Below are 17,866 nucleotides of genomic sequence, written 5' to 3' on the forward strand. Positions count from 1 at the left end.
TACATTTTATGATATATGTCAAAATCCAATTTTAATTACCTTGTGGTTGAGAATAAGTACAGAACAACATAAAAATACGATGCTGTAAGTGAAAATATACTTACGAAGAAAGCAAAAAAAGGAAAATGGAAAATGAAGCTTCAAAATGGCTTCATGAACCGGTTGTCTTTTTTGACTCCTCTAGATGGCATTGTTGGTTTAAAGAAAAGTCTTAAATGGCCAGCCGGTGTGTTTTCAGCCCTATGTTGAAGCGAGATTTCCATCTAAAGCGCTCAATAAACGCAACAACAGGTTCATGAATCATCTTGAAGCCTCATTTTCCCATCACTAAATTAACTAAAAGTGAAGAGGGGAAAATAACCTGATATATATATATATATAGATATATATAGATATATATATACATATATAGGTTTTTTGGGGCGCTTACAGCCAACCATAACCTTTAAATCATTCAGCGAGCAGCATAGCGCTCATCCATCCTGAGATAGTACGTAACTCGAGGCATATTTTCTACACAAATGTTGTGCTGAACTTGAGAAGTTTGTAAAAAGGGTCGAGTTTCCACTCTATTTTCGTTACAACTCTCAAAATGGAGTAACTTTATCACAGATTACATATCAAATTCAGCAACTGCCCTATGACTGTGCTTTGTGTATTAAAACACATAACAAAGCCCGCATTGTTTTTATTTCAATTTATAATTCTTTATTTTATAGTTTATCCGAACAAGATGTCACACACCTCTCAGTAACAAACAAAGGTAATAATGTTAAAGAATGAAAAAGCTATACTGCAGTAAAATATAAAGAGCGAAAAATACATTCCACTTATTTAGTGTAGGATGCAACATTATGAACACAATAAACTCATTTAGTTCAAATTTGGTTCAACAATTTATTCTGAATGCTTGGAGCCGAGCAAAATAAGCAGAGACAAAAAAAGCACTGAACCATAAGGAATTATGTAGCATTTTTAATAGGATCTGATTTGTTTATGTGCCTAAAATTATGGCCAGTGTGTATTTTCTCATCATTGTGCACGTGTGTGTGTACGTACGTCAGGTCGCACCAGTGTCAAGTCCATCGTGTGTAAGATGAACGCTGCCAACGATGAGGCCTCCTCGGGGTCGGAGGTGAAGAAGTGGTGGACCCGCCAGCTGACAGTGGAGAGCGACGAGAGCGGTGACGACCTCATTGACATTTAGGTGCATCCCAACACTTTTTTTTTGGAAACTTTTAAAGAGCTGGGATGCTTATCCGTTGACCCCTCACTGGATCAATGAAGATATTTTGAATCTCGAGAAAGTATTTTGGCCAAACAGTGGCGTCAAGCTGATACCTCTGGGAAACGTATTTCCTGTCCTCGGCGAGTGTTGCTTTGTAGGCACATCTGGCAAGTGTGAGCGGCGAGGACACGCTGGATCGATGAAGGAAAAGCTGTTCTTGTTTGTGTATTCAGCTGCAAGGCTCTTTTCATGTCCCTTTTACTTTATTTATCACCTGCATATGGATTTTCTTATAGTCACTTTATACAATTCTAATAGGGGGAGCATATATAGTCATGATCAGAATAATAGCAATGTATTTCAGTAAGTGCGGAAAGCTGAAAATCTATTTTGATATCCCAGTGTATTCCAAAGGTCCTGGGCTGTAACAGCTAATCAGTGACAACAGAAGTTGACTCCGTGCGATATGCATAACACTTTCCAGCAACAGTGTGAATACCGCCGGACTTAATATTACTTTTTTGATTCACAACAAAGCCAAGTATTACCTTTTCCTCACTTATGATGTTTTTCATATTCAATTTGGAATATGCGTAGTGTTCCCACTGCATTTGCTCGTATGCATTTGGAGCTTAACTCACTATTTTAAACACACTGCTATTATTCTGAAGTGTTTATGGAGTAAACTAATAGATTTATGACTGTGAATGTAATTAAATCTCTCTACAAATCAAATCTTCTTATTAAAGGCTTACTCCGCATAGGCATTAATGAGAAGTGCCCGTTTTTTGAATCACCTGGCTGTTTGAATTCTTTACCTCCCTCAAGCTCGGCTACATTAGGGACCGTTTACGTATCATTTACCTCCACCTGCAGGACACAGGCAGTGCCACTTGGTGGAAGTTAGCATTCTCCTGAGTGTTGAAAAGATTTTTGAGTGATGACAAGTTCGGTAAATTGATAATTGCATTTTGAGTCTGCTATCATGATAATTTGGTTGAATTTTATATGAAAAAAAATGCACTTTAAATACCTCAAATGACCGCCACCAAACAAACATAATCTCTCTCTCTCTCTCTCTACCTCTCTCTATCTCTACCTCTCTCTCACTCAGTCACTCAATCTCTCACTCTCTTTCTCTCTCATCCTCCCTTTTCTCATCAGGGGAAGAAAAAAAACAAACAGCTGGTATCTGTAATCCCGCAGATCATGTTCTTTCAGGGATATTGAAATGTTTACTTTCAAGACCATTTCAACTCATTTGCTAAGCAAGATACAGCACCTTCTAAAGCATGTTAACAGATCAAATCTTTCTGTTGTATGTTACACAGAGACAACCTCTTTAAGAAGTATTGCAGGAGATTCTGGAATGCATTCACGCAATGTTTCATTCTAGTTTATGTCCCGGCCGCATAGCTCTTTTCACACAAAACTTTAGTACAAACAAGTTCCATTGTATTCAATTTACTCGCATTATACTTTGGCTTTTGACTAACTAAACATTAACTCTGCTAAAATTGCACATGAAGGCGACATGTTGTGCATTTCTTTCACAATTTAAAGCAGTTCCAATGTGTCTTCTGAAATTATCTTGTGAACTTTTTGAGTTTGTGTCCCCATGTATTGCTGGCTGGGCCAATTTTAGCTTTATTACTTTGTACGAAGACAGTTCGGGCAGTCATTTGCCCAGCTTCTCTTCCATGTCACTTGGCATTGAGTGTGTGCAGCTCCTGGTTGCCTGCTTCGACTTTGAAGAAGCAAAGCAGAAAAAAAAAAAAAGACGTATCTAATTCTTGGAGGCAGAAGTTTATATAGGAACACTATGCAGTATGTATGTGGTGCATGGACATGTGACATCATATTGTCTGACATAATTGAAAGAAAGATGGAGCCTATTGTGCAGTCTGCACACTATTTTGTCCTTAACCGAAAGAACCTTTCATGTCGAGTTCATGGATTTTGTACAAAATGCAATCGACAGCAATTAGTACAAAACTATAGATCAGCACACATTGCGTTGTGTGAAATCCAAAAGGACACTAACAAATCTAACTTTTTGGGCTCCTGAGATTTTTTTCCTTCTCGTCAATTTGTCCGACACTCATTGTTGGTTCGTTTCCGAACCAAATGATTAATGTGCTCACTTTCGTAGAGGCGAGCGTTTCCCCCTTAACAAGGACCCTTGTTAGACCCATAATTAGCCCATTAAAGGAGACATGCCCTTGGATTGTCCATTCAAAAGCCGAGTAATTTTGCACAGAGTGTGTACGGGCCTTTGCTTGATAATGAACATGAGGAAGCACAGCAGAGAATCAGCTGCCGGTGGGACGCCCAGTCGCTCAATAGAAATCGCGGATTTTCATGGCACATTCCAGGCCTTCGACGAGTGAATTCTCCCAGCGACATATGGTCCTGTAGGGAAACAGTGTGACATCAAGCCTCGCGCTAATCAACTGTCTTTAATTTGCCCCTTTTTGCTCGCCCTTTTCTTCTCTGCCACCATCACCTCTTAAGCTCTACTAAGCTCAAAAACGACTCATCAAAGCGCTTCTCTCCTCTTTTCTTCTCATTTGAGCCCTGCGTGGTGTAACATTTGTGTCTTTTAATTGCTTCCGCGTAAGACGTCGTCTCATAAGGGGCCTGTTGTTTTTCGTCCACTCCCTCCTCCCATCACTTTCCATCAAGCACGTCCGCAGCTTACTTAAGGCGCTTCGGTAATTGGCCAGGAAGTTCTTAAGTGCGGTATCTGTCTGAGAGTGGAGATTACCTATATTTAAAGTCCACCATTGACTGAGCAGGATTGTTCCCCTCCTGTTGAGATGTTACCTTAAGAGCTGCACCATCACTTTGACTAAACACACCTTTTCTCATTGTGCTGACTTACAAAGCTACAAGCTAAGACGCAAATCCTTGAAGAATTGAAATTAGTCATTATTACCGTATTTTCTCAAATATTGGGCCCTTCAATACACACCATGCCTCAGTTTTTACTAACTTGGCCAAGACTTTAATACACACCTTGTCCCTTATAAGCATTTGGACTCCTCTCCAATACGCTAAAGCCATAACCAATGAAGCATTAATGCAATAATTACCCATATACCCTGCCCCAATTAATGGGCGGTTATATCATCTATTATTCACTATTTATTTTCTCAAATCGTAGCCTCTGACCCAGTAGACCACTCGTCAATGCTCTGCTCCTATACAGTATATGCCATGTCCCAATTAATTGCAAAGTATGTCATCCACTCTTTACAAATGAATACTTATATTGTCCGTCCGTCCAGTATCTGGGATGCTTCTCCTCACAAGGGTCGCGGGGGTGCTGGAACCTTTCCCAGCTATCTTCGGGCAGTAAGTGGGGTACACCCTGAATTGGTGTCCAGCCAATTGCAGGACCCACATAGACGAACAACCATCCGCGCTCACACTCATACCTAGGTTGCAATTTCGAGTGTCCGATCAACCTGCCATGCATGTTTTTGGAATGCGGGAGGAAACCGGAGTACACGGAGGAAACCCACACAGGCACTGGGAGAACATGTAAACTCCACACAGGAAGGCCGGAGCCGGAATCAAACCCACGACTTATATACTGTGAGGCCATTGTGCTAACCAGCCGTCCACCGTGGCACCCACTTATATTGTATTTCTTCAAATAGCAGCCTTCCATGTAGACAGCATCCTCTGATTAATCACCCCGCGACCAAAGTTACACGCCAAACGCTTTGTTACAGCACCAGCTGTTGTGAAATGTGCTATTTAAATTCATTTTTCCAAATTGAAATTTCATCAAATATTTCCTGCCAATAAAATGGATGACATCTCCTAGCGCCTCACTAGGTGCATTGTCTATCCATGTATTTTCTATACTGCTTGCCCTCATTTGGGTTGAAGCTGAAGCCAATCTCAAATGACTTCTCAAATGACTTTTACACCTTGGACTGGTCGCTGTAGATAAACAACCATTCACACTCACATTCACACCTATGGTGAATATAGTCCTGTGTACCTCAATTAACTTTATATGTCTGTTTTTGGAATGTGGGAGGAATTCCACTGTGCTACAGAATTAATATCTTATTCTTCAGATACATTTAACAAATGGACCCTAATTAATCACCTGGTGGAGACATGACATTAGTAAAACCTGACCCTTGCAAAGTTTTTACTATGTATATTATTTTATTGTATCCCCTAGTTGATTAGATATATGTATTATAATGGATTATTAAATCATTTGTTTTTATGTTGTAAAAAAATCAAAATGGTACCGTATATTACCGTCATTCTTACGTTTATAGATTACGTAGGAATCAGGCCTGATCCCATCCATGCGTTTCCAAACAGATGGCTATTACTACAATAATTTGAGGAAAAGTAGCTAATTATTTTAACAGCAGGTGGGAAAAGCAATTAACAACTGGCATAATGTGTTGATTAAAATCCATTCCAGTCTAAAATGAAAGTAGAGAAGCTTGTTTGTTTTCCATTTAGTCGCTTGGCATACATCCACTGGCCGCAGCTGTCACTCCCTGAAGACCAAAGTGTCACTTTTTGCCCTCGCACTTTTGGCTTTTTGGTGTGAGGTTGCTGCACAAGCATCACCTTCATTTTGACACTCTTTCCTGTAATTAAAGCCTAGAGTGTATATTAATTTGCAAAACCTGCAACTTACTAATATTAGCAGCTTCACAATAATTAGGATGCTCTCATACAGTACTGAAATCCCTTACACATTGAACACTGTAATGTGTTCATAATCTGGAATGTATTGAACATTGTGTGTTATGTATGTATGTGTATATATATATATATATATATATATATATATATATATATATATATATTCCATCCATTATCTATACTGCTTCTCCTCACCAGGGTCGTGGGGAATGCTGGAGCCTATGCCAGCTATCTTCGGGCAGTAGGCGGGAGACACCTTGAACTGGTTGCCAGCCAATTGCAGGGCACATAGAGACAAACAACCATCCGTGTTCACACTCATACCTAGGGGCAATTTAGAGTGTCCAATCAACCTGCCATGCATGTTTTTGGAATGTGGGAGGAAACCGGAGTACCCGGAGGAAACCCACGCAGGCACGGGGAGAACATGCAAACTCCACACAGGAAGGCCGGATCGAACCCACGACCAATGCTGTCTCTCACTGTGAGTCCATCGTGCTAACCCACCGTGCCACCATATATATATATATATATATATATATATATATATATATGCAATTTAGCATCATTAAAAAATAATAATAATTTATTTTACTTATTTATTTTTACTTGAGCGTTCAGGCTTGGTGCTCAAGTACCATGAATCAAAAATAAATTTTTGCCAATAACGTGAGTGCCTGTGTTGTTAAAGTAGATTACAGTCTTCTCCTGTCTGTGACCTAAAAGTGTAGTTGAAACCTATTTTGGGCTCAGACCCACAGTTTTGGAAACCCTTGTTTTAGTTTCTTCAACACTTTTTAAATAATTTTGTTTTTCACATACAGGTTTTCTTTACTCATTGTTAGAACCGAAAAAAAAAACTTCTCCCAAATATAATTAAAAATCCTCTTTCATGCTTGACATGTTACCCCAGGTTTAGACCACAGTGTCCTGTGTAAATGTCATCCCTCCAAAAAGTCATTTTCGATTTGTGTACCAGTCGATTGCCACCCCACTGAACACGAACACCGAATGAGACGGTGCACTTTATCTCCCGAGCAGCAAAAATCTCATTTTCACTAAATACCTAATCAGTCCCATTCAAGTGACTCTGGTTGCCTGCTTCCCTACTTGTACACCTGGCTCCTTTAATTACAGGGACACCGGAGCTTTGTCTGAGCTTGCAGGCGAGACTGAAATATGGGTCGAAATTTCACAGAGAAATCATACGTGCTTAAACCAATTCAATTACCTGCCGATCAAAGCAGAAAGGCTTGTAATTGCAGTTGAAAGGTTGCCTAAGACTTGATGCGTGCACTGAGGGTATTATTAACACAGAATAATACATACCTGCAGGGGGTGCTGTGCTCAAACAATTAAATTTCCCCGCAGAGAGCAAGCAATCTTACAGATCACTGAGAAAGCGTTTTTAATGTGACTATGTATAGCCCTTGGTGAAACATTACCTTATAATTTTGTGTTTTTAATTCTGCTATTATGCTAAATTGTGCATGCATATGGTCGTTTGGGAGTGAGGGAGCAGAAAATGGATGTGACATTACGGGGGAAGCGCATCATAAAAGGTAATGGCAGAAGAAGCAGCTTTGTGAGCACTAAGGAAGAATATGTCAAAATGAGAACGTGACATGTTTAAAAGTTCTGAAGTTCCCCCGTCCAAAAAATAAAAAGATGGGCGAAAAAAAAGACGTAGTGTTTTTAAGTAAAACCGATTTTGAAAAATAGTCTTTTGGCAAATGAAAGTGACTGTTGTAGAGAAATCCAGAGAACAATTGAGTGGGACCACATGTGGAACTAACATATGTCGGTGAACTGTGGTGAACGCCGATAGCCTCATCTTGAATAATTCTGCCCATGTTCACAACACACTATACGACTGCATATTTCTGAGAGACTGCTCTTTTGGTTAGCAACATTGTTCAAATGGGCTCAGCTGTTACAATTCAATGCCCACGCTTTTTTTTTTTTTTTGCTGTCCTAAAATTAAGTGTAATTGCTCATCCACTACAATAGGTTTCTCGAATGTTATGTAAGTATACAATGTTAAGACGAGGTATATTTTTTTCATAGACAAATGATACGAGTTGGGAGGTCAGCCAAATACTTTCTTCTTTCTGGGGTCATAATAAAAAACATTTTAGTCAAGCACTGATCTAAGGCTGATCAACCAATGTTATAAGTCCTAAACTCGGACCAGGTTAAGGGGTGCTATAACCCCGTCAAAACTCTGTCTAGCCACAGTTAAACATTTCATAATTGGAGGATATTTTCTGTGCTCTTTCAAGAAATTTTGAACAATCCATGCACAAAAGAGGAGAAACTTGTTATTTAAAGAATATTGTTCAACAGTAGATGTTAAGCACTGGTGACTTCATGTGTACCTTAATGTATGTTTGCGCTGATTAAAAAAAACAATAATAATCTTTACTTTTTTTCTAGCACTCTTTCAGCTATTTTCATGTTTTGTTTGACTTATAAAAACTTGCGCAACACAGATTTTATTATGTTCTGTAGTAATTTATAACTGACATTTCAGAAATTATTATTGTTATTACGAAGAAATCCTGGAAAAAAAATAGGGCAGATTAGGTACCATTGCATAAAATTAATTTCGAAAAGTTTTGTCTGTTTGTATCTCTGATTTAGAAAAACAATGAAAATGTTGAGCAGTTGTCCAGAGACAAAATGTAGCTGAACCGGTCATAAAAGTCATGACAAAATTACTTCATATTATTTAAAATAACAAACAGCACATGCACATCCCATAAAATGTTTTTTTTTATGTTTTCATTGTCACTCCCTCTTGGTGGCCATATGAGCAATTTATATATCCTTGTAATGGTTAAAATACTAATTTTGAGACTGGCATTTTAAATAATAATAATAATTTGAAATGTATTGTTCTTTAATTCAATGCTATGGGATTATTATATATGCAATATTGAGAAATGAGTTTTTCTGGTGCTTGAGTATGTTATAAAGAGGGTTGCGAAAAACCCAGAAGCATGTACCCTTTATAGCTGTGCTGGACAAATCTGGTATGACGGTTTATTTACTTCTTTTTTTTTAACAATTTGACAAGAATTCATCAGTTTTTTGGGGGCTGTTTCTTAAAGTGTTCTCCAATTCTGAAATAACCAATGCATTGAAATACAGTATTGCATAGTGAATCAATCGAAATGGTGAACAAGCACTTCACTCAACGCAAACAACTTTTCTCTCTGTCCTTGCTGTGCAAATAATTTGCTGTAATGCTGTCATGGCAAATATCAAAAATCGTCTTTCCTAATCAGATCTTCACTGTCCAGGAGAAGAATGAGAATCGAGCTGAATACAACTTCACACAAAACATGAAGCATGAGACGGTTTTCTTTTGGGTTGACTCTTTGATTGTGTTTGATTCTGTTTGTGTGTGCGTATATTGTATGTGTGTTCTGGTTTCTTGATCAATAATGTGTGACAGGCGACGCGCGAGAGGTTACATTCGGTAAACAAACAAACTTGATTGTACTGAGGTGTCTCTTTTCACATCCCAATTGGCTGACAAGAGAAAGAAAATTGCAATTGTCAGATTATACCTGAGCTGTTGCAAGCAATCAAATCTGGCTGTCTAGTCCAACTTTTTGCAAGGATTGTGGTTGGGTATAAAAATATTGAATGGAAAATATAGTTCAGTTTTACATATAATGGCGATCAAATTTAAGTCCTGCATTCGTTCGTAAGATTAGTTTTTGAACTTGACAGTGCTCCCCTGGAGAAACAAATATGATCCTATTTTTGTAAAAAACAAAAAGGACGGATGTCTTCTTGATACAGCTCTACGACCATGAAGGTCGACTACAAACTCTCAGCTCGATCATACCGAAGTAAAAAATGCAAACCCCAAACGAGAAAAAAAAAAGTTCTTTGGAGAGCTTTCGGCCAAATGATGAGACAGAAGAAGAAAAAGAAAACTGCTTTAATGACACAATATAAGTGGTCCTATTTAAGTAATGGTGTTCATCGCTGCAGGCGAGACCACCAAGCCCGCTCTGTGTGGCCAAAAAAAGCACTGAATCCCTTGCCTCGATTTCCACCATTCTTTTTCTGTACCCAAGATGACTGGCTTGAGGAAGAGATGCGAAGGTGCCCTACGAAGCACAATAACTATATTCATTGTAATGGTGAATTGTATTTTTAATTTGTCTGTATTTGTTTCTAAAATATTAGTTTACCGGGAACGGCTCTGCGTTGCAAAGTTTGAACTTCAAAGGCACCATTGCGCAGTAGCTGCTGCAAAACCAGCAACTCAAGAAAAAAAAAAAGAATCATAGAATGATTTATCACAAATGTAAAGTGCATTTACAAAGCTCTAAAGGGTGACGTTAACAGATATTTCCGTCTTGTACAGTGACACTCAGCAATGGATGTCACTGTGAGCTGATTAACTCTGTCTTTCTCTCTCACACACACAGACACACACTCTCCAGAACACTAATGACTCATAAAGCTCTCGCTGCCACCTCAACTTGACAAATGGCAAATGTCAGCGGCATATTCTCCCGGTAGGCATAATTTTATTAAGTGCAAATATCACTGCGCTCCTTAGGAGACACTCAAAGGTTAGAGCAGCAGCTGTAGCGGGTTTCATGTGTGTTAGCTGAGCTCCCTCGAGTTGATGGACACAAGCAGTCAAGCATGTGGAGGGACGCTCTTAACTAAATGCAATAAGCAAAGATCATGTTTATTTAAAAGTCTCAGATAAAAAGCTAAGGTAAGGACTGGTGGCATATATAGATCATTTTTTTTTTATCCCGTTTGTTGGCCTCTGTAATTTGTTGACTCACTCATCCATGTACAGTCTTTATGTTTAATGCAGGCTTCCAAAGGTGGGGAGAAGGGGTGGGTGTTTTTTTTTTTTTTTTTCTTAAGGAAGTGAAATGACAGGCAGTGTAGGGGGGTGTTACCCAGAGAGATTAGCCTACACCTCTCAGTGTGAGAGCTGGAGGTTGGTGAATATCAACAATTAAAGTGGGGCCTCAGATGCTTATGGGGACATTTTATCGGTGTTCGATACACCTGCCCTAATAAATAGTAATTTACGCTTTTCCTTAGTGACTGTTGCTATGTCAAATGAACTTTTAACTCATCTATGCTCCTTGGAGAAATATTATCCAATTAGTCTGAGTATGTTTCAGACAGAATCAGGCGGAAGGGTGGGCGGTGATGATGTAACCAAAACAATCTGAAATTTTAAGTGTATCAAATCCAACTGGCTCACTTGGAAATATCTCAAGATATGTATCGAATCTTTGTTTTATTAGACATATATGAACGGTACTGACGGGTTAAAATGTGTGTGAATTGACAACAAAAAAAAGTCATTGCAATTTGCATACTCTCTCAAACTGAGCTGTAGCATGTCGAATCGTAAATCGAAATAAATAAATAAAAAAATCTATAATATATGCTGTACCGCGCTGTGATTGGCCTTTCTGCAGCTCCGGGGTATGACTTAGCAAAATGTGAATTGATTAGAATATATGATGCAAAAATATGTCTTAAAGAAAATAAATAAATTGGATTGGTTTAAAATTGTCATTGATTGTATACAAGGGAAATGTAGAAAGTGATATTAAAGAACAACACTGTCCGGATCAAACTGGCAGGCTCTCTATGCACTATTATAATAATTCAAATGGCACACGTTTATGCAAATTTTGCAACAGGAACATCTCGGAAGCCTCATCGCCTTATCATGCTGTTATCAGAATATTAAGAATTTGTTTAACAAGCAAACAACTTAATTCCATTACTTTACGAACAATTTACCTGATATCCACGTAACTTCACCTGGCTCTTGGAGCAAACCAGGCCGAGCATCTTTCACATTTTTTTCTTCCCTATGATCTGCTAGTTTGTGGCTCCAGTCAGGGTGAAATAGAGAAAAAGATTCTCAACAAGTCTAAAAGTAAGTTAACTTTTTCGGACCTTAAACTGACAGCAGAGGCAACATGTCACTGTCATTCAGGTGTCACGTCCATGTCTGGGACTTGACACGAGTTGCATCGTGACAGCCGTCATCCAAATCCGAGGAGTAAACCTGCGCAGGTCCGAGCGATGAAAGGTCCAAACACATGCGGGCAAGCACATCACCCTCAGTGATTCCCATTTATTTTTTCTGTTTCTATCTTGAGATGGCCGGCATGTCAACCTCCCTCTCTATGTTGCCAAAGGCCATTGACTCTAAGTGACGAACGAGGAGGTACTAACGGTACAACTTTGGAGTGAATCACGGTGAGATTTCACGGTGAATAAGTGTCACAATAAGTCACTTTGTCACAAATAGAATGACAGGTACATCTTAAAAGTAACTGTTGGATGATACTTGTTGGCTTATGGGGTCTTCTGGCATCAGGTTGTCTTATTAACTGTGTCAACGTTCAAACAAATAGGGTTGAGGTGACGCATTTGAGAACAATTTTGTTTTGCTTGCATACAAATATTTGTCGGCACACGCATCAGGTATGATATTAAATAAGAAAGAACATTTTTTTGTTAGCTATTTCTGATAGTGTGCCCGTGAGTGATACCTTCTGAAGACCATCAGTCCACCTACAGCTATAGAATAGATTTGAAAATGATGCTACTGATCTACTTACGTTCAAGAAATGCTGAAGGAATATAAACCGAGTAGATCAGCAGACTCTGGTAAATTAGTGGAGCCCATATTTCAAAGCAACATGGCGGTTTAACTGTAATGCTACACACAAATGGAATAAGCGGCCAACAGAACTGAAGTTAGCCCCATGTGTCAAAGCTTAAAGATTGTTTGTCCCAAACCTCTGATAATGTCGTTTACAGGATTTGTATAATATTTTACGATTATATTCTTACAGTGTTTGTATTTTGTCATTTTAAATGACTGTTTACATTTCTACTGTGCTTTTAAATGTGATAAGTTCTTGCAGGTTTTTAAAGCTCCCCAAAAAAATAAATATTTGCCTTAATGTTTTGTACTCTTCGAAGCACATTCAATTACCTTGTGTATAAAATTGCGTCACACAAACTGTACCAAAGCTAAGCAGCACTACTGATGACAGCCATACTGCTCTTCATCCACTCACTGTTTCAAAACAATGAGCGACTCGCCTATTCACAACACCCTAGCTCCGCCCCTGCTTGTCATGCTAACAAAAGCTGATTGGCCTTGTAGAACAGAGCGCGGGTGAAAAGCGTGCGACAGAACCAAATCCACAAAACAGAATAATTGCAAGTGACTGTTCAGTGCGCTGAAAGTGACTGAAAAATGTCATTTAATTCTTCGAAATAAAAACATCTTTCAAAACCAGATTTTTGGTGGCGTAACTTGAATAAAAAACATCCATAGACTGTCGCCCGTGAATTTGATGATCATCGTCTCATAAAGGAATTATTGGTCTGTTCTATACACAATCCAACCTTAAATATCAGCATTGTTCACCATATGCAAATCTGCGCTCCACTATAAAACACACACACATTCACATACGACACACGCACACACATGTTCCTCTTCCCAGCTGCTACACTATGTAGTGGAAGCTCCTTTGGGTGTGTATCTGCACTTAGCACTAACCTCAGTATCATGCCTCTCTTTCGTTCAAGCTCTCTCTTTCTCTCTCTCCACTAGCACTGCTGCAAGATAATGTGACAGGCTGTCAATCATCTGGGGGCCTGAGGGTTGCCGTGGTGACAAGAAGGTTTTAGGCACATCACTTTTGTGAGCATCACCAGGGAGAAGGCAACAGCGGGGATCACATCGCAGACCAGGTCTCACGTCTCTTTTTTTTTTTTTAACCAATCTCTGGCGTTCTTTATTTTGACCTCTTGGATGGAAGTATTGTCGGTCTTGGAGCGGATAATCCCAGTATCCCTCCAATCTATCCACCCGGGGGCCCACACTGGGCAAGCTGCTGGCTGGGTGCTGCCACTCTTCCATTCTGAGTCGTGATGTGTTGTGATAGCTCTGTCATTTAAGGGGCCAAAAACACCTGTGGAGTCGATGGGTTAAGTTAATGGAATAGGACAGGATTTAATATCTGTGTCTGGCTGCAGGCAAGCAAGCGTTCTGGCTCATGTGGCTGTTTGGACGGCTGCGAAGTACATCATCACCAAACATAACATTTGTCATGCCTGTACTCTTTTTGTCATCTATGGAATGGGCCTATATACTTTCACCAAATCATTAGGTATGTATACATAAGGCATGTCAAAAGTCCAGCTTGGGCAACAATTGCGGCCCGTGTTTGAATTTTCACGCCTCGGTCATAAAAGTAATAATGTGTGAAGATTATGTCTGCATTTTTGAAAAACAGACCTGCAAAACAGCTATTTTATATTCCCCCAGAATACGGTAGCAGAACAGTGGCTGTGCTCTCAATACGTTCAGAAATATGTTTCAAACATGCTCTGCTTAATCCGAACACACCACTTTCAGAGTCATGTTAGGTGTCAGAGTGACATTGCATGACCCTTGTGTGACCTTTCCAGACCATTTCTAAAATGGACACTGTCGTGAGGAAAAGCAAAGTTGACATAGAGGGCCGTCGCCTCAAGGAGAAGTAGAAATTGGTATCTTTTTCTTTCACAAATATGAAATGTGTCCACCTAATTTTCAAAGAGACTGCTGCTGTTTTTGAGGACTTCAATATCAAAAGGCACTGCCAGACAAAACATGCAAAGTGCAACAAGGTGACTGGGAAAGAAAAGGGTGAAAAATTAAACCAACCCATATCTGAAGGATCACCCCCCCCCTCCCCCATACACTTTTGGTGAACTCCCCTCCATAGATGGAGAGTGGGAGGGGTAACGGGCGGTGGATTTCAATATACGAGATTTGACTGCCCATTTCAAACTTTTAATGTTGTTCAATAAGGAAACGTTTTGGCGTCCAAACCTGAAGGCTTATTATAAAATAACAAATAAAAAATAAATGTCAATTTTACCTTTCATTAAATGTATAATATTTACAGTGGCAGGCCGTGCATTTTACACGCAGGCCTTCAATGACGTCCTGCTTAGTCCGACTTGAATAAATCCCCCCCCATAACCATCATTTATGACACCACGGCAGGGGAAAAAATATACAGAAACACACGTTTCCCTCCTTCAGCCATTGTGGGTTACAAAAAAAAAATATATAGTTTAGAGTTTCAAACGGGTAAGAATGTCGGCTTGGCCCTGCCCTTTCACAAGATTATCAAATCACAGGACACGTTCACACCTTCAACGTAAGGCCTGCGAGAAGGCTCTCTGTAACCAACTCGTGATTTGATTGGCTATCGGAACTGTCTATCGACCATGAGAGCCCGTTGACTCACACAGCGCAGACACCCGCAGGGGAGAATCTGTGGGCTTGGTGAAAAAGAACGTCCTGCTGGTATTATAAAATCTGCCTGGCAAGCGAGCTGAATTCTGATTGGATAAAAACTCTCACCTAAAAATACAACGAAATATGACATGAATGCGAATAATTATATATATATATATCATAAATATGATTTCATGATTATGTGAGGAAAATAGAAAAGGGCCTTGACCGTCCACCACTGACTATTTATCAACATTCTGTACGGTCGTCAATTTTGTTATCATTATAGAGTCTGCTGGAGAAACTATATCCATGACATCATGGATCAAACAGCGCTATGCGGAGAGTGATGTATAGGGCAAATAATATGTGCACTCTGCACAAGCGTGTTGTCGCCATGCCATGGCAGCAAAATGTAAATCTGATCGGATCAGATGCCTTCCTGCAGAGGGCCTCGCCTGGTGATCCCGCGATGGACGCCGTTCCCCCAGGTGCTCGTCCTGATGTGAGAGCCCTTATCAGAGAGGATCACCATCGCCACCTGGCTGTCCTTCGGCCTCACGTAGAGAACAAAGGAGCCCTACAGTAGAAGTAGGATTCGTCTCAATGTGCTCTCATGTGATGGCTGAATGCAGTTAGAAATGCTTTGCATCACATGTATTCTTTCATGCAATGTTTAGACTAGCTTATAACATGTTAACAACTATGGATTTTGTTGACGCTTAACGTCACTATCACAACTGAAGTGTTATATCTAATTTATACAGAACATTTTTCCCCAGTCAATGCCCTTTTGAGCAACATTCCACAAAAATGTTCAGCAGTGGAAAAAATATGCATTTCTCAGTCTGAGATTTTAATTGTGAATGGACAGACATTATGCGCCGTATTTTCGTTGACTGCATCTGTGCCATGACGCAAATGCGAGTGGGTTCTTACTTTGAGCGCAAGGCTTGCAACACTTGTTTGCCAATTTGACAGACTGTGTCCACTAAGCTTGGCTGGTCAGCACAGCAATAGAAGGAGTGTTTTGGAGAACCACCTGGCGGAGTCACAATTTGGTGGCGTGCTCAGAAATCTCAGTGGCTGGCACAAGGTAGACTGCTGGACTAACATGATGTATTTAATACAAAATTACGTGAACAGTAGGCATCAAACCCTCTGAATTATATTGTATAATATTTTTTAAATCTCAGCCCCTCAGCTGCATAGCTTTGGTGGACAATGGACAATCAGGGTAGCGTGCGAGCGGTCTTTAAGTGCCCACTTCATGCTGCAGATGCTTTTTCCACAATGTCGAGACACTGGTGCATGACTAGAGAGCCGCATTTAAAGGGAATGAAAGGAACAGCTTTGATTGGTCATGAATCAAGTCGACTGTGACCACACCCACAGCAATGCAAACCTCCCTCCCTCAGCTCTGATCCACCAGCCTGCGCTCATCTGTGAAATTAACACCATTGGGCCTAGCCTGCATCCACGCATAGATACACTACGCGTCATGTATGCATTTATGCCAGTTTTACACCGGTCACAAAAATAGAGCCCCGTATGTTAATGAAATGGCCAGACATTTGTTTATATTATATACATTGATTAAATAGATGTATCGTTACACCCCTGCATCCAACGCCTCCAATTCCCCCCAATAATTTAATCAAAAATATACATCTCTCAGTGTGGTGTAATAAATTGTCGGCTGAGTGTCACACTCATAAAATTCTCCCACTGAGTTTATAATGAGCTCTTCAAAGTGTTGCTGTGCAAAATAATACTTCAACGAGCAGATGCTGACTTTGCACTTATGCGTCATTATTATTAGGACATGTCATCTTATCGGACATCCATTTTGGCTCTTGAAGAGATGCTTTCCGTGTCCCTGCCTGCTGCGTTCTCCCTCATTAACGCCAGCTATTCTCCATCTTCTTCAACTGCGAAGGCCGCCACGCCACAACTCCGACCAGGACAAAATGACTTGTTCGCTTTCACGGCTCATTAACGAGCGTACGGCTAGCAGCCTTTACTCGACTTGACTGCAGCGGGTGACTCGTCTTCCGCTCGGCACTGTGCGCATGTGAATGAATGTTACGGCAGCAGCTGTCATTGCACGTGTAGTGCATGTAACATCAGCCAAGTGAAAGCACAGGTGGTATTATTGTGGCTGCAAGTGGGATGGTGGCAATGATCGTGATTTAACACAAGCAACACTACTTCATGCCGAAGGCATTGCGGTTCGACTCTGAATGTGACTGCACAGAGGTGATAGAATCTTCTTGACAACGGGCAGAAGTTAAGGGTGTGTTTCCACACCTGTGACTTGTTTCCTTGCAATTTGTGTCTGTGTATAAATAGTCAATAAGTTTCTAAGACCCATGCACACTTCATCAAAGACTGCACTGACCTTGCGGGATATTGAGCCATGACAAAAGCAAAAGAACTGTCAAGGGACCTGTTTTAAAAAGTAGTTGAACTTTACAAACTCTGAAAAGAATATACAAAGATATGTCAAATTATGCCACACGGTAATGTTCAAACACTAAAAGAAATTGAAAATCAATGGTTCTGTTCACACTAAATAATCCCGATCAGAAAGACCAAGAAGGAATTAACTTTGTTTGGCT

General features: G+C 40.0%; 1 protein-coding gene across 6 annotated transcripts in view; it reads left to right on the forward strand.

The window, feature by feature from the left end:
* nalcn (sodium leak channel, non-selective) overlaps positions 1-1,993 on the forward strand; it is a 68,176-nt gene extending 66,183 nt beyond the window's left edge. For all 6 annotated transcript variants that reach the window (XM_088315029.1, XM_088315032.1, XM_088315033.1 and 3 more), the window contains one exon: positions 1,065-1,993. In XM_088315029.1, coding sequence (XP_088171155.1) covers positions 1,065-1,207 — 143 coding nt within the window. In that variant the 3' untranslated portion in view covers positions 1,208-1,993. The remainder of the gene's footprint in view (positions 1-1,064) is intronic.
* The last annotated feature ends 15,873 nt before the right edge of the window (positions 1,994-17,866 follow it).

Source organism: Idiotropiscis lumnitzeri, chromosome 14 (assembly GCF_059441095.1).
Source record: "Idiotropiscis lumnitzeri isolate Australia: NSW breed Sydney's pygmy pipehorse chromosome 14, RoL_Ilum_1.0, whole genome shotgun sequence".
Taxonomy (NCBI): Eukaryota; Metazoa; Chordata; class Actinopteri; order Syngnathiformes; family Syngnathidae; genus Idiotropiscis; species Idiotropiscis lumnitzeri.